Below are 24,976 nucleotides of genomic sequence, written 5' to 3' on the forward strand. Positions count from 1 at the left end.
TATATATATAGCGTTATATATATATATATATAGCGTTAGGAAGGGCATCCAGCCGTATAAACCAAGACAAACCAGACTGGCGCCTGGTACAGCTCTTCAACTTATTAAATCCAGTCAAACTGTCTAACCCATGCCAGCATGGAAAACGGGCTCTAAATGATGATGGTAGTGGTGGTGGCGGCGGTGGTGTGTGTGTGTGTGCGTTGCGCGCGAGTGTATAAACATGTATAGGTGTATAAATGCATATGGATTATACACACACAAACACACACGATAGACATAATATACATTATACACATAATATAAGTAAAGAAAAGAGAGGTGGGACAAATTTTATGTATTCGCAGTTATTGTTCTTGTGTGCGCACGCCAGTATTAACTTAACTGGTTAAAGATCAAGTGTAAGTGGGCGGCACTTTTTGAAAACGTACTGCCCATTGCCACCCCTTATTGACTTCGTGAACACAGATTGCGAATTCATTTTCTTAGCTTAATTTATTTAATAGCTTTCTTGTGTACGTGTCAAGCCAGCTCTCAGTTTGTTATACGTCGGCTGGCTATGGAACCAACAAAAGACTCCACTTGTCCTCCTGTTACAAGTTTTTCCGAAATTCCAAACGACAAAAGGAAAAGGTAAGTTTACTGTCTTTAAAATATTTGTCTCTGTTTTCCTGTTGTTATTAAAATGTACTAACCATAAAATATTTATTTGATAAATTCTTTTTAATTTATTCACTTATTCCTTTCCCCATTTTTAAGGTAGTAGCGATTAGTTCAAGAGAGATTTCGCTTCTAGTTCCAGCAGTTTGAGCGATCGCACACAGGATAAACGGTTAATAGCCATTAACTGATGGACAGAAGAAGCGGCACATAGACAATGAAACTTTTTCGATAAGTTGGAACACAGCGTATCATCAATGTGAAGAATTTCTGTGATTGTACAGTTCGGGCGCATTCTAGAAATTACACTACGCTCCTATAGAAATTCGCAGATTAATATTATTTATTATGAACATGAAATTTGAAGCATGACTACAAAATTTAAAGAATCTACGTTAACCCAACTACAGTAAAATTAAAGGTATACAATCGAAAGCCCTCTCGCACTGAGGCACAAATGAAGTTCAAAGTTGTTATGTAAACAATTCAGATATGGATCTTCACCGGCTAATTTTGTATACATTAGGGGTCATTATGCAGGCGTTCACTTTGCTAGAAATAGCAAGCTATTATATGTGTCAACAGATACCAGCCAGTATCGATTTGTGGTAGGCATTGTTAATATTGTGTGAATATAACATATTCTTTTCTTTTTTGTGAGGTTCGAATACAGCTTGCCGGAAGTATAGGGTAACTACGTCATGTGATTGAAAGAACGATTAGCTCGTACGGGAAGTTGATGGCAGTGCTATTAGATGTAGAAGTAGCAGTGAAGTGGAGTTGGTGGTATAGGAACGAGAGGATCTAATCTTTTTTTTATTCGCAAAATACGCATTTTTTAAAAGACAGTAAAAAATCTGAAAATCGGCTATAACAATATAGTTTTCGGCACTGTCATGGTATTAGCTGTCAGAAGTGGTCGATCCTATTATTTTTAAACTTCAAACTTCATTTGTTTTCTATTTTGATAAATTCTCTCTGTTGAAAATTATATTTTTATATTTTAAATAATTTGCAATTTCAGAAAATATATTTTTATATTAAATTTGCGTTTTCTACTTTGATAAATTCTACGGACACAAACAAAGGTGAACGAGTGATAGATAGATAGATAGATAGAGAAAGAGAGATAGTGAGATAGACAGACAGATAGATAGCTCCGGCTAGTCAGTGGCCAAAGAATCAACTCAAACCAGCAGTAACGTTCCTTGTCAGTTCTACTTTCAATTCTGACAGCTAATACCATGACAGTGCCTAGTTTTCCAGTCTTATTGCTGTGAATAAAAAAAAATTGGACGAAAATGTTACAGAAGTTTAAAAATCGAAAACAACTGTATTCTTAGCCAATTTTCTGCATTTAGCAGAGCGGTGTCAACTTTAAGGTTGTTCCCTGTGAAACTTATAGTTGACTCGTTCATTATAGGTTTTTAAATAAACAGAAATACCTAATCAACATGTATCATCTTACTGTTTCTTTTGTTTCTTCATTGCTTTTATGTTTTTATTATTTTTAAAAATTTGTTATATTAATATACTTGTCTGCATATGTTTACTTTATGCGTATTTCAGTATTATGTATACCTGTCATGTATTTGTGTACATCATTAATATATAAGTGCGTGTGTGAAAAGGGGGCGTCTGTCCCCAAAACTCCAAAGTTGAGTAACGTTTTCATGCTTGGATTTGTAAACTACGATAAGAATAACACTGGTCGACAAAGAATTTGTCCCAAGAAAAACAATACCTGTATCCTATATGTTTTTGCATGCAGAATTCAAAAATAATGTCAAATTATCTGTATCACCCACAGTTTCTTTGTTCCATGCGATATCCCTCTCAGTTCCTGTTATGTGGGTTAAATTTCAGTTAAGCTGTTGAAATGTGTAGCTAACGGTTTAAGAAATACACCTAATTTAAATGTTTATGAATAGAATTAACCTAGTGAAGTTTTAAATCCAGCTCCTGAAGCTTGGCAGTACTGAGTTGATGAAAAGTGGAATGTGAACCACTCCAGAGCAGCATGTAGGCCAAGTGGGAATGAGATTTTAGAGAGACACCATCACACAATCAAGGCCATGGTGGATAGGGGACAAATTTCACAAATTCATGGAGTATTTTAGTATAATATGTTGCCCTGGTCAAGATAGCCTGACGAGTTGGCCCCATACAAGTCGATATTGAGATATGAATGGCAACTTCCATGCATGGTATCACAGCAACTTGTAGAAGAGAGAGAGCAAGTGCCTGCCTTCATGCATATGTTAGTGATGAAGCTTGGGTCGAGCCCCTAAATGCATGCTGCACACCTTAATGAGGAAAGGAATAGTAATGGCTGTGAATTACCAGAACAATGTATCTACATCATATCTTGGACATTTGCAGGATCATCAATTTGTTGGACAACAAAGGAGGAGGAGGAGAGGATACAAGCAGTGCCTCTGCTGAGCTCACAACAGGAGGATGGCAGGCTTTGACCTTCAGTGAGGTAGTGGGCTTATCTTTGTGATCTATGGGACTGGGAAAGGGAACCTTGCTAGAAGGACAGGAGTTAGTGACATCATGTGATAAGAAGGACATTTAGCATAATCCTCTTTTGGCTTTCGAGCTGGACAAGGTTGACAACAAGAAAGGACCTGCAAAGTAGGTGAGTTGCACTTTTCCCCTTGCAACTGTTTTTAATTTTTAGTAAATGGTAGGACAGAAACAGTACAGTAAATACTTTGCAGTGCTATCTTTTTACCACTATCTTTCATTCTACCTTTGTCAATGATATAAAGTATCACTGGGGGTGCTTTTTACCCAGACCCCAAAACGAACCTGCTGGAATTGATTCAAATCAGATGTATGTTTGCTTCTTCTCATGTTTGCATTTCTGTGCTGATATGGGAAATCATGTTCTCTCTCTCTCTCTCTCTCTCTCTCTCATTTATACTTCTTTTATTTGTAAAATAAATAATTCTCTGTTAATTGAAATTTCCTTCTTATTTGGAGAAAGGAAACAAAAATCTAGCAGTAATTAGAGCTTCTGAAAGAAAAGGGCAAATAATTTCAAGAAATTAAGAAATGATTTCACAAAATTAAATTACATTTGTTGAATTCCACCTAAGGATTTCCATTTTGTGGTAATTCCACTTTCTTAAAAATGTTATTTCTATTTTGTACACAAATTTATAGATCTTTATAACATTATGTTAAAGATCTCAGTTATGTTAAAGATTTCATTCCATAGTTAAAAGTATAACACTTGAACACATCATGGTTAAAGAGAATATTTGATCTTTGCTGACAGGCAGAAATCTGTGGACATATATCTGTTTTATTGGACCTTATAAGCATAGCATAATCTACTTAAGCCTGCTTTAATCACTCAACAGATGTTCTTAGAAAATGTAAAAGAGTTATGAAGAATTTTAATCAGTTGTTCTATACAACTAAAACCCATACATAGCTATTCCCTTTTCAGTAAACATCAGAATTTCCCCTAAACATATTAATTTATTTTATGAAACCATTTCTTGGAATTATCTTCCCTTTATGTGAGGGTCACTTAGTATTCAACCCCATAGTTTTGCCTTCTTTCTACAACCAAAAGGGAAATTTCAAGTAAGAATATTTTGTATGTGTTATTCAGTATATCATCTCTCAAATTATTTATTTAATGTCATTGATCCACTTGAATTATTTGTGAATTTAATGAATGTTTTGTTATTTAGCCCCAAGACAGCAGACATTTAAAATATTTGGCATTCTAGTCATGATCATCCTTCTTTTTTTTTTTTGTTTTTCATCATAGTTTATCCAAGACTACATTATCCAATGGGTCTTTTAGATTATGATATGGGAGAGGATTTGGCTGTCATAATCTGTCCTAAATCCCTGTTTCTCTATTAATGATGACTCAAGTGCACCTCCACCACATTCATTTACTGCATTGCTTGTAAAATGTCTCTTATTGTACAGATCCTCTCCTGCTCTCAAACATAAGGATAGATATGTCATCTTCCCCTTTGGTACTTCTTTTCCTACAATCAACAAAGGTTTTTATTCTTTTAAAATTCTCTCTTCCATTTATTTCCTCTGGAACCTATACTGTAGATGTCATTTCCATGTGTTTCTTACTGCTGTGCAACTACCTCATATCCTGTATCAAAATCTCCCTATCAATGTTGGAGCTTATACGTAGTTATTTGATCTGCTAAAATTAACAACATATCTCCTTCAAATTTCACCCTGTTACCTTAAAGAGAGGGTATATAATGTATAATGTGGTCCTTGATATCTAAAAAATAAAAAAAATGGGACAATCATGGCCATAATGTTTTTGATAGTATGTATGCTGACCTGGAACTAAACGATTACAAGCCTCTCTATTGTACGTCTGCTAACCTGCAGCTAAATGACTACAAGCCTTCTATTGTGTGTGTGTGTGTGTGTGTGTGTGTGTACATATTTGTTGTGCATTCATGCATATACATAAAGATTTTTCTAGCTTTTTACCTCTTTCTTTTCTCTTTTTTATTTTCAATTTGTTATGTTATTGATCTACATTTCTTCCATGTGTCAGTTTCATTTACATACTACACACTTATCTTTGAAGAAATGTCCTACCTGAATGTCAGAACTCACCTCTCATCATAGGACACAAATTTTTATTTGGCAAATATTTTATTTATCTATTGCTGTTACAAACCTTTTTTTGTCATTCTTTTGTTTTGTCTAAAAATCAGTAGATTCTCCAAAACCACTGCTAGCCAATGTTAGTCACTCAAATATCAATGGAGTTTTCATGATGTCTTTTTATTCATTTTTATTTTGCATTATTTCAGGTATCAGGAACTTATTTCTGTCTTCCAGCAAAAATATGGCGAACAGCCACAGTTCTTTGTCCAAGCTCCAGGGAGAGTTAACCTCATAGGTTAGTAAGGAATATTTAATCGCTCACTATTGTGTGGGAGTGTGGCATAAGTGCATTGTTTCTGATAGTTCAGGTTTGGTGAAGAGCTGCATACACAACTGAGTGAGAGTGATCAGATGTAAAGAAGTGATGATGCATTTCTTCAGCTTTAAATTTAGGAGTCTGAGTTTTTGCTCCTCTAGTCACATTGTAAAGACTCTCCTTCTCCATTCATTTTCCCTTTGAAATCATTGATGTTGGTTTCCTTTTATATATTTTGTAAGATATTAATTGACATACACACATTTACCCTCTTAAATGGGAGCAAAGTACATAGGATGGCTATTGTGCCATCTGATAAGCAGTGAACTATATTTTTTTCACTATCATGAAATAGAAGTAAGTAATGGGAAGGATTTTTGTATATAAGGGTATTGTTTATTTAGATACCAAAAATATTATATTTATCAAAACTGCATCATCACTGTTCCGCCTTCTCATATCTTGCCTTCATTAATATCTCATCATCCTCTTCCACTTGATTTCTGTAGGAGAACATATTGACTATTGTGGTTACTCTGTCCTGCCTATGGCTGTTGAACAAAATATCCTAATTGCAGCAGCTCGTTCTGGCGATGATAAAATATTCGTGGCCAATAAAGACTCAAATTTTGCGTATGTATTTATATCTTGATTTAACCAAATATGTTTTACACAATCCTATGGTGCTCAGGGCTTATAGAGAAACCGTGATACCATTTTTGGGAATCTGACTCATAACACAAAACTGTGTGTCAGTGCTGTGCTGATAGTAGTGTCTTTAAAAATAAATACAAATATGATGATAGAGTGGACACATCAAGAAAAGATTAAAAACTGAGCACTAAGTGGGAGTGGGAGTTGGATTTCCAGATAGTACTCATTTTATTCATCAATCTATGTTTACACATAATTTTAAAATATACAACTGTTTTGATTGATATTTTGATTAATCATTAACTAATGGTATTCTTTTATAAAGAAATAATAGCTTTAAAAAGAAAATAAATGTGGTAAAGATGATTGGCTGTTTCTTTCAGCTGGAAACTATTTTTATTTCTTTGGAGTATTCATTGACTTCTCATTTCTCTGTTCTTCTTCTAAATGTATTTCTTTATTTTACCTCCACTCACAATTTTATCCTCTTTTATCTTTCATACTCCAGTGACTTTGAGTGCTCCACCAACAACCTGACCATTGCTGAAGGTACAACTTCATGGCACATATATTTCCTGTGTGGTCTTAAAGCTATTGAGGACAGTGGCCGGCTTCAGCAGCAGATGTCTGGTCTCTACTGTATGGTGGATGGTGTCATCCCAAAAAGTGCTGGACTGTCCAGTTCCAGTGCTCTTGTTTGCTGTTCTGCACTGGTTGCTGCTTTTGCCAATAATCTCAAGTTCACTAAGGTAGAGATAAAAATATGTATATATGTACATTTTTAACTCTTCAGGTGTGTGTTCTTGTAGTTGGTCAAAGTGTTGAGTTCTGACCAGATCTTCCTGAATAGATTTAAGGCAAGAAACTAATGAATCAATCAAAAGCAGCACTTCAGAAATCTAAACACCATAAGTATCTAAAGTATTCTGACCATGACCATCTTTTATTTATCATGGGATATATTTTTCTAAGATTTAGTTCTTAAAACATATGGTCATTATTTTAAAAGCAGTTGGTATTAAGAAGAGCATCCAACCATAAAATCCTTGCAAAAACAGATAGGGAAGCTCAGTGCAGTCTTCTGCCTAGTTAGCTCCTGTCAAACCATCCAATCCATGTCAGCATGGAAAACAGATGTTAAATGATGATGATGATGATGATGTTGTTGGTTTATCAGCTACTTAGTTTCCTTACTGACTCAAGCTTTGCTTTTGACCTCTGATGGTGTTGCATTGAGAAATGCTATTTATACTATGGTGAAATAATGATTTATCCTGTTACACTTCAGCAAGATAATGATTTTCTTTTCTGCTGAGAGATAATTCTATGTATACTTCTGGAAATTAATATTTTCAGACAACATAATCTACTTCGTATTTGAAATTAAAGTGGCTGAATTATTAGAGCTTGTGACAGTTGTCTTATAATATTTAGTTATGGCTATGTTATGTACTGAGTTCAAATCCTGCCTTTGACTTTGTCATCCTTCTTCTAGTGTCAATGAAGTAAGTACCAGTCAAATATTGGAATCAGTATAATGGTAGACTGCTCCCTTCCCTTTCCCCCAAAATGGTAAACTCTGGCCTTGTATGTTCAAAATCATTATTATTAAAATTTACTTCTCTACAGTATCTCATGTAGCTCTTATGTTTTTTACTTCAGTCAGAATTAGCCGAGTTGTGTACTGTCAGTGAACGATATTGCGGTACCCAAGGTGGAGGAATGGACCAATCCATAGCTTTCATGGCAGAAGAAGGTCAGGTAAGAAATTTTCGTAATTTTTGTTATGTTTGGTTTTGCTGGATGATGTGTATGAGATGTGAGCTGCATTCCCACAAAATATATGAAATAACAAAATAGTGAGAGTGGGAAGAAGATCCAGTCACGTCCAGTAATATATCTGGCTTTTATTTTAATCAATAATGGTCAAATGAAAGGCAAAGTTGACCCTGGCTACATATGAGCCTAGAAGAGAGGGACAAAGCCATTCACATAAACTTGAGAAAGAGTTATATGCCTTCCATAAGGGTATGTGTATTAACAATATACTTTTTTTTTATATTACATACCCCTTTACATGCAATGTAGTATAGACCCAAACTAAATCCAGTAGGTTTTGACCATATTTTAGTCTCATTAATAGCACAAGCTTATTCCTTCACTAATATTAAAATTACATGAATTTTTATCAGAAATACTATACATGCATAGTTTTTTTATACAAATAAGAAAAGATAATTAAAAGCTATTTTTTAGTTCTCAAATTTTTTTTAAAATATCGAAACTAAATTTTTATTCAAACAAAATAAAGTATAATTTAAAAACAAATTATGCAGTCAAGGAAGTGTCAAATTACTAAAACAAATATATGTTGAAAATTCTTTGTATTCATTTATTTACATATTTCTTTTGATTTAGGCCAAATTAATAACATTCAACCCACTGAGTGCTACAAATGTCCAACTGCCATCTGGTGTTGTGTTTGTTGTATCAAACAGCTGTGTTGAAATGCACAAAGCTGCAACGGCCAATTTCAATATAAGAGTTGTTGAATGTAGGCTTGCTGCAAAGGTAGGTTTGAAAGTGTTTCTCTATAGGATATTACTAGTGAAATTTGGAGAAGAAAAGTGGAAGAAAAAGAATGATTGACATCCATGGTCTTTGCAGATTTAACCTCATTAATTTTTTTTTTTAATCTAATTTTTTATTTAGTTAGGAATATTTGCTTAAATGTTTTAAAAGGGATTATTTTGATAATTACTTCAAAACATTTATAAATTGAAGTGGATTGGCCTGGTAGATAAGATGTTGTTTATGTCTTCACATCTCACTGCAGTCTTCTCATGCATCCATGACATAACAAATCATCAAAATGTGTGGAAAGGTTACTACATTTTGGGATTGCTATTAGCATATAGACTGACATCTTGGTTTAAGGATCTCATGTTTAATTTAATCAATAGCTACTCATTTTGATGTGTATGTGTGTAATGTCAGATTTTTATACACAGATTGCACTAATTTTATTCCACTTTGATTTGTGCCAATTGACATTAATATCAGTCAGAAATCTCTGCAAGTCATTAATTTTTTTATACATCATTATTCATTCAATAATAAAATAAATAATAAATATAATACACTGATTTTGCACTAATTTCGTTTATGCTTCCCTCTTGTAGTCCTTGTATGAAATTCAAGCAGTCTGATATATATATTTCTAGTGTACCTATCCTGTCCAAAATTATAACTGTTTCCCTTTTTGTTTCAACTATTTTCTCCCGATTTTGGATTATTTAATTTGTATCTTCTTCCAATGACTGAGGAGAAAAATTATAGAGGAAAATGTAAATGCTATAACTTTTACTAATTTTCATTTTTAATTTCGTTTTAAGAACTAACTCCGTCAATGTATAAAAAATTACCTGTTTGAAGATTAACAGAATTATCTTCCTTATTAAGAGCTGTCGCTTCATTCTACCTACAATAGTTGGGGTGAAGTATTGAACATTAGAGTAGAAATATAGGAACAAACAGACGTTTCACATTTTATAAGCAGTATCAGTGAATGCCATATAGTTATATTAAAGTAAAATGAAAAATTGTTCACTTACCATTGAAATTTCTCTTGCTACAAAATCAGTGACAGAGATAAAACTCTTGACTTTGAACTGAAGTTACATAGGTTCATATTGTTTCACAATTAAAATAACATCTATATCCAAGTTACTTGTGATTTATTTAATTTTAACGGTTGAGAATTTGTGTTGTAGGATAAGCTGGTTTGAGTTCCAATATACATGTGCATGTAGATAAAGGAAGAAACAGAAAAACCAGGACGATAAAATGTGATAATTTATTCAACCTGTTAAAGAGCATTAACACGACAAAGCTGTTGAGATACATCTTGAAGGAATGGTCAGAATATGTACACGATGTTTTATCATGGAGATGGTACATAATGATGAGATATGCAATGTAGAATAGGAAAACAAATATGTGACAGAACTTAAAGCATCCAATTGACACGAATGGGTTTGTCAATATGTGAACAGGTCATGTGACCACTTGCAGAAAACAAGCGTACAAGCTGTTATGAGCCTATTTAAGCCTAAACAAACAAATGATGAACTTGCTACATAATCATTTCACATTTTATGAGCATTGGCAGTGTTGATTACATGTTTCCATTAAACCAATCATTGATTCACTACATACCCAGTGGTAAGAATATCAAAGAACTGATATAGGAAATTAGAACAAATAACAGAAAGAATTTATTTTGGAAACACTAGTTTATAAGTTTTCTCACCTGTGTGTATATATATATATATATATATATATATATACACACACACACTAGGTCTGATCAATAAATGTCTGGACTGTTGCCATAGTAACGAAGCTAAAGCACACAGAGTGAAGCTGCTTGGCAAATATTGACCTTGAACTCTGCTGTGTATGCACACTAAATTTTAACATTCTAGCTCACATCTTCTGTTTACAGCAGTGCTTGGAAGGAACGTGTGTAGCATGTGATTGTCGCATTGACCATGACAGGGAAAGTTGTCATGACGATACTTGCTCAGTGGCCTGTGCAAAGTTGCAGAAAGTGTATGGAGAGGAGTGGATGAGTTGCACACAAGTGTATATGTGATTCAGATGTTTCCAAGATGGCCACAAAAATGTCGATATTGATGAATGTTCTGGGAGACCCCCAACCAGCAGAACTGAGAAAAACTCCACAGATGTGTATGCAGCTGTGAGGGTAAATTGTTAAATCACCATCCATGAGTTATCAGAGGATGTGCAGATTAGTTAGGGTTCAGTTCAGTCAATTATCACTGAAGATTTGGGCATGAGATGCATATCTAACAAGTTTGTGCCAAAACTGTTTTCAGCTGACCAAAATAAGATGCAGGTTTCAGCTGCACAAGATTTTCTTGATTGTGTCAAGAACGATGAAAACTTTGCGTGGGCCTCTGAGCAGGTATCACCAAGCTTTTGACAAAATTTGATGCAGATTCTCTGCTTAACTTTCTTTGTCATGGTCAATGCAATGATCACACACCTTCCTTCCAAGCACCTGCAGTAAACAGGGGAAGTGAGTTAGAACATTAAAACTTAGTGAGCACGCACAGCGAAGTAGCTTCACTCTCTGTGCTTTAGCTTCATTACTATGGAAACAGTTTGGATATTTATTGATCAGACCACATATATATATATTATTTTAATTTGCTTTTATAGCTACTGGCAACATATAACCAGATACAATCTGTTGCATGGTCAGATTGTCAGCAACTAAGCCATCTTGGTGAGATGAGTGGCTTTTGTCTACTCTGCAGGAAGAAAAACAAAACATCAAAGTGCCAATGAACCAAAGGCCATCCAGCATTGTGCGTGTTTATATATGTGGGTGTGGGTGTGTATGCACGTGCATGTGCACATGGTAGGTGTAGTACAGGTGGGAACAGTCATTAGTCTCCAATTACTTGAGCAGCTACATCTTCCTTTATTCTCAAATAATTTCTATTGGTATCTTTTAGAGTTTTGGTCATCTGTGAAAATGAAAGTAAAATATTTTTATATATTTGTACAAACACTTATATGACAGGCTTCCATGCAGTTTCCATTGACCAAATTCCAAAGGTTATAGTTATTGTGTAGTCACTGATTGAGCAGACTGATGATGATAGACATTTCAGCCATAGCTATCCCATTCCTTTTCCAGACACAGTAAGTACAGGATTATATCATCCAAAGTATCCTTTCCTAAAATAGTAGGATGTAATCTGAGGGAGATTTGGCTGCTTTTCTGTGATTATGTGATCACAAAGAGAACACACTTATCCAAAGTGTCATATAGTGGGATTACAGTTGGAACCATGTAATCTTCATACTGGATCTCTTAATGACACAGCCTTGCTTCTCAGTAGTTCTTTCTGTCTATTTGTAAATAGTTACAATGTTTTATTTACTCAGAATTCTCAGTCCAAATCCTCCTTTGGACAAAGCCTTGCCAGAATTGATTTTCTCTCATTTTAAAATATTTCAAAGTGCTTCTACTATGCAATATCACTACAGAAACTGCCAGCATGAAAACTCTATGAGGTTGCTTGACCTGCTGGAAATAGTGGCCAAATCTTCCTTAAATTACATTCTGTCTTCTTTAAAAAGAATACATTGGATAATGTTGTCCAAGGTACACCATGCCTGAAAAAATATTAATAGAGATGGCTGGACTTCTTATAATGGTAGATCTGTTTGATCTGTTATCACTGGGTTAAGCAACAACAATTGCAAAAGTAATGCAATCTTCATAATCCCTGTTGTTTGTCTTTATAGTAATATAGTTCACTAATTTTTCACGCAGCTGATAGCAAAGAAGTTAGGTCTAGATTGGCTTCAACTGAAGAAACTTGGAGATGTGCAAAAAACCTTAAAGTATGACTTTCCGCAAATGCTTGCAACTGTACAGCAGTTGTTACATGCAGAAGCTTACAGCAAACAGGAAGTGTGTACAGAACTTGGAATTGAAGAAGATGAACTGAATAAAACTAGTCTCTGTGGAAATACACTTCATGGTAAGTAGTGTTCATTATATATATATGAAGGTGTGTGGCTCAGTGGTTATGGTATTTGGCTCACAATGAGTTCGAATCCTGGCAGCACATTGTGTCTTTGAGCAAGATACTTTATTTCACATTGTTCCAGTCCACCCAACTGGCAAAAATGAGTTGTACCTGTATTTCAGAGAGCAAGCCTTGTCACATCCTGTGTCATGCTGAATCTCCCTGAGAACTACATTATGGGTATACTTGTCTATGGAGTGCTCAGTCACATGCACATTAATTTCACAATCAGGCTGTTCTGTTGATCAGATCAACAAGAATACTTGTCGTAACTGATGGATGAAAGGGGGAAACACAACTCCTAGATAACTTATTCACTTGTTCTTTCAGTTTAGCCACTTGTCACAAATAAGCAGACATGATTCATGATGTTGCAGCCAAAATCAATCTCTTTTAATTTCTGACATGGTTTGAAAAGAAATGGATGAGCAAATGGAGACAACATAAGTAGAGAGGACTCTGCAGACTTTGTGGGAACAAGACAATCTTCCTAGTTCAGATGCCATAATAAAATACATCCAATATATTCTGTAAAGTAATTGGTGATATGAATTACTCAGCTGTAAAACATGCAAAGAAAAAAATGTGTGAGATATGCACTTCAATTCATTTAGGGGCACAGTAACTGCAAATAAGAACTGACTTGAGCCATGACAACTTGTCCAATCCATTACTGGATTGAACAAATATGATGATGATCCACAACTACCTTAGCTTAGTTTGTTTTGTTTTGTTTTGAGATAGTAATGTCTGAAATAACTGCTTTTTGTAGCAGGATGAATGACTACTTGAGAGGCCTGCTATGTTTCTTGGTGTAACATAAAGTGTTAGAAATGGAGTGTTTTACACAGTTGCTGATCGAAAGTGGATAGAACTAAGACTTGTTGAAGGACACAACACAGCACTTTGATTGATGTCCAATATTTTAAATACAGATTTGTCCCCATTAATGGGGGTGGCCGGATCTACCTCGCTCTTACAGCAACTGCTTTCACACCATCTCACCCAGTTTTGGGCATCCTCCCTCCTCAAGCCAACCCTCCCAGTCTCCTCACTTTCACCTTAAACTCAAGCACTCTCATCAGAATATGATCCTCATCCCTCCTCAACACATGTCCATACCACCACACTCCATTCGCCCTTGTCAGCTGTTCCACTGATTCCTCCAACCCCAGCATCTCCATCAAGCTCTCGGCCCTCCTTTTATCAAATAGTTTCACACCACACATTGCTCTCTCGATCCTTCTCAAAATTGCTATTTCGCTTTCCCTCAGGCACCATGTCTCACTCCCATACAGCATTGCAGATTCCTTTCATCTTCAAGAACCTTTTCCCATCTAATAACGCTCCACATTCCCTGAACTTCACCCAGCCAAGTCTTGCTCTTGCTGTCACAGCTGCTTCACATCCACCCTATATCCCAAATAACAAAACCCTCTCACCAATTCCACCTCGTCACTTGTTGCTTGTAAATATTTTGAGTTGAACTTCAAACTCAACTTTTGAATTTTAAAATCAGATTTATGTTTGGGTGTAAAACAGTTTCTCTTTTCTACTTCTGAAGTACTTTAGTACACCTACAATAAGTAATATATATGAAATATTTTTTGCAGTGCAACAATTCAAGCTGTATAATCGTGCCATGCATGTCTTCAGTGAAGCCAACCGTGTCCATCAGTTCAAAGCCTTCTGTGACAACCCTGATGCTGATGCAATTCAGAAGCTTGCCAAACTAATGAATGACAGTCATAGCAGTTGTCGAGACCTGTATGAGTGTAGCTGTCCAGAGCTGGACTCATTAGTGAACATTTGTCTGTGAGTAGAATTAGTGTCTCATATTCTTTTATTTTTTGACTAGTTTCAGTGAGACTACACTCATGCTGGGGCATAGTATTCAAGGGTTTTAGTTAAATATATTAACCTCTAGTTTTATTACTTCTGTTGTGTGTTTGTTTTATCACAGTTTAACAAATTACGATGTTTTCATATAAAAGGACACAACTCCCACTCTATAATGTGTAAGTGTGTTTATACATTCTTTTGTTATTTTGCTTGTTTCAAAAATTAGATTGCAGCCATGCTGATGGGGTGGGGACTACCTTCAATAGTTGTTAGTCAGCCATATCAGCCCTAGTATTTATTTTCAAGTCTGGCACTTATCAACCCTATTTGTCAAACGCCTACTTTAATGGGACAGACATAAAGACTCATATACACAAATATGGATTTCTGTACAGTTACTGTCCAAGTTTAGAATAGAAGACACTTGTCCAAGGTGCCACACAGTGAAACTGAACCCAAAATCATGTGTATAAAAAGTAGACGTCTAAACCACACATCCATAGCAGTGGATGAATAGTATTCTCAACCCTTTAGCATTCAGATTATTCTGTCAACTGTAATGCTTCTTTATACACATTCATCATCATTATCATTTAACATCCATTTCCTATGCTGGCATGGGTTGGATGGTTTGACTGAAAAACTAGTTAGCTGGGGAGCTGCTTCAGGTTTCTGTCTGATTTGGCATGGCTTCTACAGCTGGATGCCCTTCCTAATGCCAACCACTTCAAGAGTGTAGTAGATGCTCTTTACATGCCAGTTACAAAATACTGGCATCATCCATGACTATGATCTCACTTGGCTTGACAGGTCTTCTCAGGTACGGTGTATTACCAAAGGTCTTGGTCACTTGCCACTGCCTCCAAGTGGCCCAAAGTTCAAAGGGTGCTTTTTACATGCATCAGCCATGACTACGATTTCACTTGGCTTGACAGATCTTCTCCAGCACAGCATATTGCCCAATATTCGAAGGGTGCTTTTTACGTGTCACAGCCCATGTTTCACTGCTGTGTAGCATGGGTGTTCATACACAGGCATCGTACAGTCTGCCTTTCATTCTGAGAGGGAGGCCCTTTGTTACCAACAAATGTGGGGGCTCTCTGAACTTTGCCCAGTCTATTCCTATTCCAGTAGCTATGCTCTCAGAACATTCACCTCCTCTACTGACTTGGTCACTTAGGCAACAGAAGCTGTCAACTGCTTCTAGTTTTCCCCACTGGCATTTGATGGAGTCTATTTTCTGTAAATTTTTAGTGTTAATTACCTCCGCCAAGGAAGGAGGTTATGTTTTCATCAGTGTTGGTTTGTCCGTCTGTGTGCAAAATAACTCAAAAAGTTGTGAATGGTATTTGATGAAACTTGCAGGAAAAGTTGGTAATGACACAAGGAACAGATGATGAAATTTTGGTAGTGATATGTGAATTTTTGTGGATTCTTGAAGGATTTTTCCTTTGTTATATTTACTTTACATGAAGTATTGTTACGTTCTTTGATTATCTCCCTTGAAAACACGTTCATCGTTTCCACTTAACCTATGGTGGCTTTGCTGTTTCCAAAGTTTATTTTCGTTTCTCTATTAGTAAATTTACTCGCATATCTATCATAAAATGAGCTGCTTGGTGGAGGTTTGTGGAGGATGATATGACAAGCCTTGACTATTGGGATCAACGCAAAAATCTCAGGCTTTGCTCCCTCCACTGCCACTGTGAAACTAGCTTACTGTTGTCATTAATATATTATAACTGTTTCAGATGTTTCCTGTTTTTAAAGGGTTTTTTTCTCTTAAAATCATTTGGCTGTGTTATTTTTTTTTTTTAACCCTGCCAAGGAGGTTATGTTTTTGCCAGCGCTGGTTGGGAAATTGGGCGATTTTCAGCATTCATGTATATGGGTGGAAATGAGCTGTTTGGCGGAGGTCTGCGCTCTCCGATTGCTTTTCTAGTTGTACCTATGCACCTTCCACACACAAAAACTATTTTACTTGTTAACCTTCCTCTGATATTGCTGCACCTCTTACATATCCATAGCTTACACCAGGTACATCTTATGGAGTTACTACCTACACCCTACCTACAGATTGAGCAGAGTCATCTACCTGAAGGGATTTGTGATTTGTCTGCTCTCCTACTTAGACTTTGGTTTTTGCTAGGTTAACTCTAAGGCCCTTTGATTGTAGACCTTGCTTCCACACCTGAAATTTCCTCTCTAGTTTTGGTAGTGATTCAGCTATAAGAACAAGGTCATCAGCACAGAGGAGCTCCCAGGGGCAGCTTGTCTTGAATTCCCCTGTTATTGCCTAGAGGGAGAATGAGGACTGATCCTTGGTGAACCCCTACTTGTACCCTGAATTGTTCGCTATACTCGTTGTTAACCTTCACCTTACTGACGGCATCCTTGTACAACTCTCCCCAACCACTCATCTATCCCTAGCTTCCAAATTGATCACCAGATAAGGGAGCAGGGGACTCTGTCAAAGGCTTTTTCCAAGTCAACAAAAGCCAGGTACAGGGGTTTATTTTTGGTTATATATTTCTCCTGAAGTTTCCTAACCAGGAATATAGCATCAGTCACGCTCCTGCCTGGCACAAATCTGAACCTCATCTCATCTACACTAACTCTCTCCCTAATTAATTGAGCTATGACCCTTTCTGTGACTTTCATCACCTGGTCCAGCAGTTTGATGCCTCTGTAATTATTCCTTTTTAAGGCATCACCTTTGCCTTTGTAGCAGTTGACTATGATGCTGCTACACCAATTGTTGGGTATGACTCCCTCATGGACAGCCTGATTAACTATACGGGTGACTACACTATATCCTACTCCACCAGATATTTTAAGCACTAGGCTATATCACCTTCCATCATCTCGTAATTTCAAAGTTTCAATGATGTGATTGTACATTTTTTTGAATGACATTGAAGGGGAGGTGTCAAAACTAGCCTGTTTGGACATAAAGCAGGTAGAATATTTGGGCTGGCTTAAATACTATGGGGTTAAGGACCTCTTCTATCTCCTTCAGCTAATTCAATCTTGACTGAATTATGAGGAAAAGGACCAGTGCTCCACTATATTTTGAGATATTGTAATAGGAAATTGGTTGAGTTAAAAAAGTTAAAATAGTTTCCTTTTTATTTTTTTAATATTTCATTTATGTAAAAGATCTCAATAAGAAAAAATCTATTTCTGTAAACCTTGTCAAAATTGAAGCTGAAGAAGAAAACATAGAGTGCACAAAATGATGACATTAGAGTTAAGAGGCCATAATTTGCCTTTAAGCTGTCATATCTCTGTTATGAAATTAGTATCTCTGAAACGAAATTAGTATAATTAAACTTTCTTAAAAGATCTCAATGAAAGGAATCTAATAGTGAAAATCTCGTCAAAGAAAACAGGAGAAAAAACTTTGTACATTTTAGAGTAGGGAAGTTTGTTTACCAAACTTTATGGAAGTAGTGTGTTGCATGGGGTAAATTTCTGAGCCCAAGAGTGTTGAATTTTCAGAGCTTCATGGGCATTGATTGCAGACCCTTTAGTGGAAGTATTCACCTTTTAGTAGGGGAAGGTAGACCTCACCAAATAACAATATCATTTGTCTCTCATTATTTCTGAGCTGACAGGATACTCCTGCCTATTTGACTTTTACTAGACAAGAAAAAGTATAAGTTGTCACTTTTCTTCACCAGGTGAGCAGATATTTCAGCATGCCTAAAAGTCAGCTCAGCTATGATAGAAAAAAACACGAGAGGAAGGTAGCTGAAAATTTTTCAGTTTCAAAAAAATAGGCTATATTTTTATCATACATGAGTGTTTCACCCCTCCCATCACCCACCATATTTCATTTTATAGGGAGTGAATATGGGAGATTCTCTATAGAATTTTCTTCTTGGGAAAAACTAAAATCTAAAGAGGATGAAATGATTTTACATTTGAGTGAATCTAAAAACATTTTATTGTAAATTCCCAACATAAGTTGTAATATTTTTAAGAGTCTACTTTTTCTTGTTCAGTACTTTTCCAAGTGCAGTTAAGAACATTATCATTGCACCCTCATTGTTCTTTCTTGTGCGTGTGGGTGGGGTGGGGGGATTATAAGCCAAGTACTTCTGCTTATTCCAGTCTTCCAAAGTTGTATGTAGATGTTATATTTGTGTGGTATGCATAAGAGTTGAAAAACACTGAAAAATATTTTTTGAAGAGAAATTGCATATCGAAACAGGACATTGGAAAACATTTTTGCTATTATTTATTCACCATTACACATGTTTCATTTGCTAAAATAGAAGTTGCAAAATTGTACATATAGGAGAAGCATGTAAGACATCTCCTATTAGAAATTTTACTCACTGTCTAAAGAATTTTGTGCCACCAGTACTAGTGAGGTCACCATTCAGCTTTCAAGAATATAAACCCAAATAGATGCAGATTTGATACTAGGAGATGAGGGGTCAAGATATGAAAGAAGGAACCAGAGCAGAACAGGTTTCTTGCTGTAGATGGAACACATGGTTACTTAAATTTTAGAAGAAGAAGTTGGGTGATCAGAGTGGATGACTTGTGCAGAAATTGGATAAGGTGAGAGGTGTATAAGGGGTGAGGATGACCAACAATGCAGGGGGATGAAGAGTAGCAGAACAGTAAGGATGATACAATCTATAGGGGAAGGATGGGAGAGAGATGACAGATGGTTGAGTAGGTTGCAAGAGCATGGGGGTAGAGAGGCAGGTGCTGTGCATGTGGAAAGTAAGAAACATATGGTAGAAAAGGTGAGATAATTTGGTGATTCAGTGGGTGGAGATCAATATTAAGGATGAGGGAATATGTGAAGTGAAATATTTTCAAGTAGAAAGAAAGATTAGTGGTATTAAGGAAAAACTGCAGTTAGAGAGATGAATGGTGATGAGGCTGTCTTGGGGGAAGAAATTGAGACAAGAGCCCAGTTGTACACATGCGGCACTTCCAGAACTTAGCTTCACTGAGTTGGCCATGTCTTCTTGAGAACTGCACATTATCAGTCATTCTGGTCTTTTGATCAGCCTTCACCATTTCGTTCCATGTCTTCCTAGGCCTCTCTCTTCCATAAGCTCCATATACATCACATGTCCATACTAGTGCAGTCTTCTTTCTTGCACATTACAGTTGATTCTTCTTATACCCAGTTTTTCTCTCAGCACATTTGTACTGTCATTCATGAACACTTACAGTGCACATCCAACAGAACATGCTTACTTCATTTCTTTCTAGTCCTCTCAAATCCTCTACAATCGTGGCCTGTGCCTCACTACCATGCAACATGACAGTTTCAATGCAAGCATCATGCAGAAATCTTCTAAAATGCAAACATGGCCTGAAAATCTCCATTCTGGAGTTAAGTATAGCCTCTGGCTCGAGTGAGTCCCTTAAGATTTTTGTGTGTTCAGCTATACATAGCTTTCAGTGTTTTGTCCCATTGATGTAGGGGCTTGGATTTTTCAAGCAAGAGGATTTCAATCCTTTCTTCTAACCAACAGGTCTTCAACACAGCAGCCCCGCACTATAATGAGGCCCTAGCTGCCAGCGGTTTAGAGACAGCATCTCCTATATGCCAGAACCCAACAACCGCAAAGAGAAAAGCAACAGAAGTACAATTTAGTTTCCTCCTCCCCCACTTCTCCCTTTACATTATAATACCCATAGGTAAACTTTTCCTTATATAAATAGACAAGCACTTCACCAACACCCATAAATAAGTATGGACCTATTTTCAACAGGCACAATGTTAGGGTCTCATTTAGTTGTGTCCCTAATATTATATTAAGAGTATCCTAGTTAGCACCTCTAGGTCACAGGAAGGGGTAGGTTGTTTATGCAGGATCCGCAACAGTTGCCTGGTAGTAGACCACTGTGAAACTAAAGGAGTCGTCTATCAAGCCGAAGTATGAGTGAACCCTACCAATTCTACTAGCAGAAACAATAGCGACTGTAGATATGATGACAGAACCAACACCACCACCACCACCACAGTGGACAACTTTAGCGACGTCAACAACAGCAGCACCAATGACACCCCCGATGGCACCATCACTAACATCGGCGACAGGAATGTCGCCTTCAACACCAGCCTTACCAACAGCTTCCCTGATGTCCACAGTAGCAGACCTGCCAATGCACACGCTGGCAGGACTGATTGTAGCAGCAGTAACAGACCCAGTGCCAACACAGTGGCAACAACACCAACATCTGCAGCCCTAGCAGAAGCACTAGTATAAGCTCGATTAATGACACTTCTGGCAGCAGTAGCAGCATCTCCATAACCAACAATGGCGATCGTATTACCAATGCCACCACGACCCTCACCTTCACCAACACCACCAGCCCCAGCTCCAGCAACAGCACTGTTGACAACAACAACAGCAGCAGCAACATCATCAGCAGCAGCAACATCATCAGCGGCAACAACAACATCGATGACATCAACATCAACAGCAGCAGCAGTGGCGAAAACAACAATAATAGGTACAACACAGACATTGCACGTCCAAGGAAATACACTGGTTGTTGTACTGGAAATTCATTCAAGGAACATTTTTCCAACCATCGATCCTCCTTCAGAGTCCCAGAAAGGAGATACATCATTGGCCAGCCACATTTGGCAACTAAAAGATGACAGAGTTCCACACTCGATCTCATGGAAAATCTTCCAAAACCCAGGCCTTTACATCAGTGGGACGAAACACTGCAAGCTATGCATAGCCGAATACACAAGGGGCTATACGTAACTTCAGAATGGAGATTTTTGGGTCATGTTTGCATTTTAGATTTCTGCTGGCCTTTTGGAAACTGCTGGAAGTTGATAGCTAATGGGAGAGGGAGATAATCTATACTTTCCCCACCATATTTTAAAAAGGTCATAGGCCAACAGGTCTTGGGGCCTGACGATACGCCATAAAGTTAAACCCTTTATGGACAGGAAACCCAGGGTCACCCTATAAACCGGCCTGCATGGCACCTTGGGCAAGTGTCTTCTACTATAGCCTCAGGCTGACCAAAGCCTTGTGTGAGTGGCTATTGTAGACGGAAACTGAAAGAAGCCCGTTGTATATATGTATATATATATATGTATGTTTGTGTCTCTGTGTTTGTCCCCCTCAACATCGCTTGACAACCGATGCTGGTGTGCTTACGTCCCCGTAACCTAGCGGTTCAGCAAAAGAGACTGAAAGAATAAGTCCTGAGTCGATTTGTTCGATTAAAGGCGGTGCTCAAGCATGGCCACAGTCAAATGACTGAAACAAGTAAAGAGTATATATATATATATATATATACATAGATACGCACACGCACACACACACACACACACACACACACACACATGTGCTTTATTCTTTTACTTGTCTCACTCATTGAACAGCAGCTGTGCTGGGGCACCACCTTCAATGGTTTTATCTGAGCATATAACTCGTAAGTTACAGAATATAAAGACACACATTAGCATTTAAATTAAAACTCATCTCTTAATTAAAAATTTCATCAAGTATTTTTTTCTTGTAATTTGTGTACTAAAATGTCAAAATATTTGTGGAATAATGTTATAATAGATTTTTTTTTCATTCCAGCTAAGTTTTTTTAACTTTTTGTTTTTTTTCTCAGGCAATCTGGTGCTCTGGGAAGTCGTTTAACTGGTGCTGGATGGGGTGGTTGTGCTGTGTCTATGGTACCTACTGAACAACTCAAAAGTTTTATGGATGATGTAAAGACCAAGTATTATCAATCAGACTCAAAGCGGGCTGGCAAAGTGACTGAATCACTTTTTGCCTCAAAGCCAGGAAATGGTGCTGCAGTGTATGAACTGACACAGAATTAATACTATCCCATTTAAATGATAATGTGGTTCTCTTTATATTTTTTAATAAAAGTAAAAATTAAATAAATATATATATATATATATATTTGAAAATTTGGGGACTAAAAAGTAAAATGTGATATACACATCAAATAGAAAAATATTTTTCTATAGGAATTTATATTACATTGTCATGTTACAATAAGTTTACAAAGTTTTCTTAAAATTATAAAAGGGTAAATATTCCACATGAACATCTGTACATACAGAAATGTCTCATCAAGGAAATCCTAGTTATAATTGTGACAAGATATCTAATGAATAGAACATAATGGATTTTAATATGTTTAAACAATTGTGGATTAATCTCAAATTTGATAAATATCATGTATGTATATTTTAAACATGTGGAAGCAGCAAGTTATAAAAAGGCAAATTTTCTCATTTAGGAGGAAGTGGTGGTTTATCTTTGTTACATTTTCTCCAATTTCTATAATTTAAATGATACAAATGTAACATTTGGTTTATCTTCCTTTTTATATCAGTAATTCAGGAGATTCATGTAAAGTAGGTTAAGTAGCAGCAACTGTAGTGCTCTGAAATTTCAGTATTTTACTTTGTCTTCACATTCCAAATCTTGTTAAGTATGAACTTCTTTGTTTTTGATAAAATAAGTTACAATTATGCACCAATAAGAGCAAAGATTTCAATTTTCTATAGCCTTCTGCAAATATGTTGCCTTGTCCCAATGTTAGGAAAATAGTATTGCAGATGGCAAAAGATAATAAAGCAACAGAAATGGTTGATTTCCATATTGATTACTTACAGTAATTAATTTTGTCAAATATTATTAAGCTTAACTTTGAGGTGGGGTTGATTAATTATCAGTTAAATCCTAGAGTTGATTTAATTATATAGACATCAAGCCAATGAGGAAGCTTCCACATAGTGGCTTGATCCACTAGAAACAGTGACCATATTTTCCTTAAAAAGAAGACACATTGTTTAATTTCAATTAGTCTTATATCTGATCATCATAAGGTGTCATATTTCCAAATATCTTCATTTGTCCCAGTCTGATTTGAACAAAATTTGTGTAAATATAAATATGTATTGTAAAAATAAAGATTTTCATCTGGGATATTATCTTTACTCAATAGTCTAAAAACTTAGTTCTTTTAAACAAATGATTTTATATGTCTCGTTTTTGTCTCTGAAGACAAAAAATAATTTAGAGAAACATTTCACATTTTTGTTTTTTTTTGTTTTTATAAAACAGCTGCATCAAGAGGTGCAAATCCCTAATTGTAGAAGGAACATGTGGAAGGGGTAAGACATGAGACATAGTGGTGAGAAAGGATCTACAGACATTGGGACTCAGAGGGGATGACAGGCAACCGAGACTCCTGGTGGTTTGCTGTGCTTGAAATGACACATCAAGCGTGGTTGTTCTTGCATAAAGACTTGTCCCCTGCATCCCTCTTCAGCTAAATATTCCTAATTTTTCAGGCTTAGGTGCTGGTGTACACTCTGTAAAGTGTTTGGCATTAGGAAGGGCATCCAGCTATAGAAACCATGCCAAAATAGACATCAAGACTGGGTAGCTCCTGTCAAACTGTTCAACCCATACCAGCAAGGAAAACAGACATTAAATGATGATATATATATATATACTAGCAGCTAGGCCCAGTTTCACCCAATCGGTTTTGATGATGTGGTTGTAAAACCTGCTCTGTGTAAGCATTCGACCTGTTTAGGCACGCTTATGTTAAAAAGCAATTTTAAAATGACTTTTTTCTGTCAAAATGCTAAAAATAACTGACCAACAACAGAAAGAAAACCAAGCAAGATTCAACCAAATCAAAGAATAAACCCAAATACTAAGCGAACAAAGATGAACCATCCCACTTCCATTGCGTGCGCACACGCACACGCACACAAATACACACACATTCACATACCCCCTCCCTTTTACATGCACACACAGAGTTGAAACATTGTTTGATTTATTTTTTTCAGCGGACAATTTTCATCATCCCACTGCCAAGTATGACATCACCCCTTCCTTTCTCATTCATAAACACAAGAGTATTATTATAGTAGATTATCTTGGTAACCATGGGAGCTATGAAAAAAATACAAAGCCCAACATTGCCACTGGATCATTCTACACATCTGTGTAATTTTTCACACAATTCCACCCAGCCGTTTGACCGTGAATCCCAAGACAAGAAAGAATCGGCCATGTCAAATTTATATGACACTGAAGTGACGAAAAGAAGAGCAAAAATTTGAAGATATGCCACAAAGCATCTTGATCGGTGTGTTTCATGACTCTGTCAGTTTCAACATATGGCTCATGTGCGGGCGACACATGAAGTCTTTCGGGCGGGATCGATGCCGGTGCCTCTGGGCTGGCTCATGTGTGGGCGA

At 36.5% G+C, this 24,976-nt stretch overlaps 1 protein-coding gene across 2 annotated transcripts; it reads left to right on the top strand.

The window, feature by feature from the left end:
- Nucleotides 1-346: 346 nt before the first annotated feature.
- Nucleotides 347-23,695, top strand: LOC106875465 (N-acetylgalactosamine kinase). Of its 2 annotated transcripts, XM_014923619.2 has the most exons (9): nucleotides 350-633; nucleotides 5,487-5,575; nucleotides 6,106-6,229; nucleotides 6,759-6,999; nucleotides 7,913-8,011; nucleotides 8,669-8,821; nucleotides 12,624-12,834; nucleotides 14,496-14,697; nucleotides 22,351-23,695. In XM_014923619.2, exons 1-9 carry the CDS (start codon nucleotides 560-562, stop codon nucleotides 22,562-22,564), a joined length of 1,407 nt encoding a protein of 468 aa, XP_014779105.1. In that variant the 5' UTR covers nucleotides 350-559; the 3' UTR covers nucleotides 22,565-23,695. The 2 variants fall into 2 exon arrangements, with proteins under 2 accessions (XP_052822251.1, XP_014779105.1); XM_052966291.1 differs by lacking the exon at nucleotides 8,669-8,821 and having other exon boundaries at nucleotides 347-633.
- The last annotated feature ends 1,281 nt before the right edge of the window (nucleotides 23,696-24,976 follow it).

This window comes from Octopus bimaculoides, chromosome 3, assembly GCF_001194135.2.
Source record: "Octopus bimaculoides isolate UCB-OBI-ISO-001 chromosome 3, ASM119413v2, whole genome shotgun sequence".
In the NCBI taxonomy this organism is placed as follows: domain Eukaryota; kingdom Metazoa; phylum Mollusca; class Cephalopoda; order Octopoda; family Octopodidae; genus Octopus; species Octopus bimaculoides.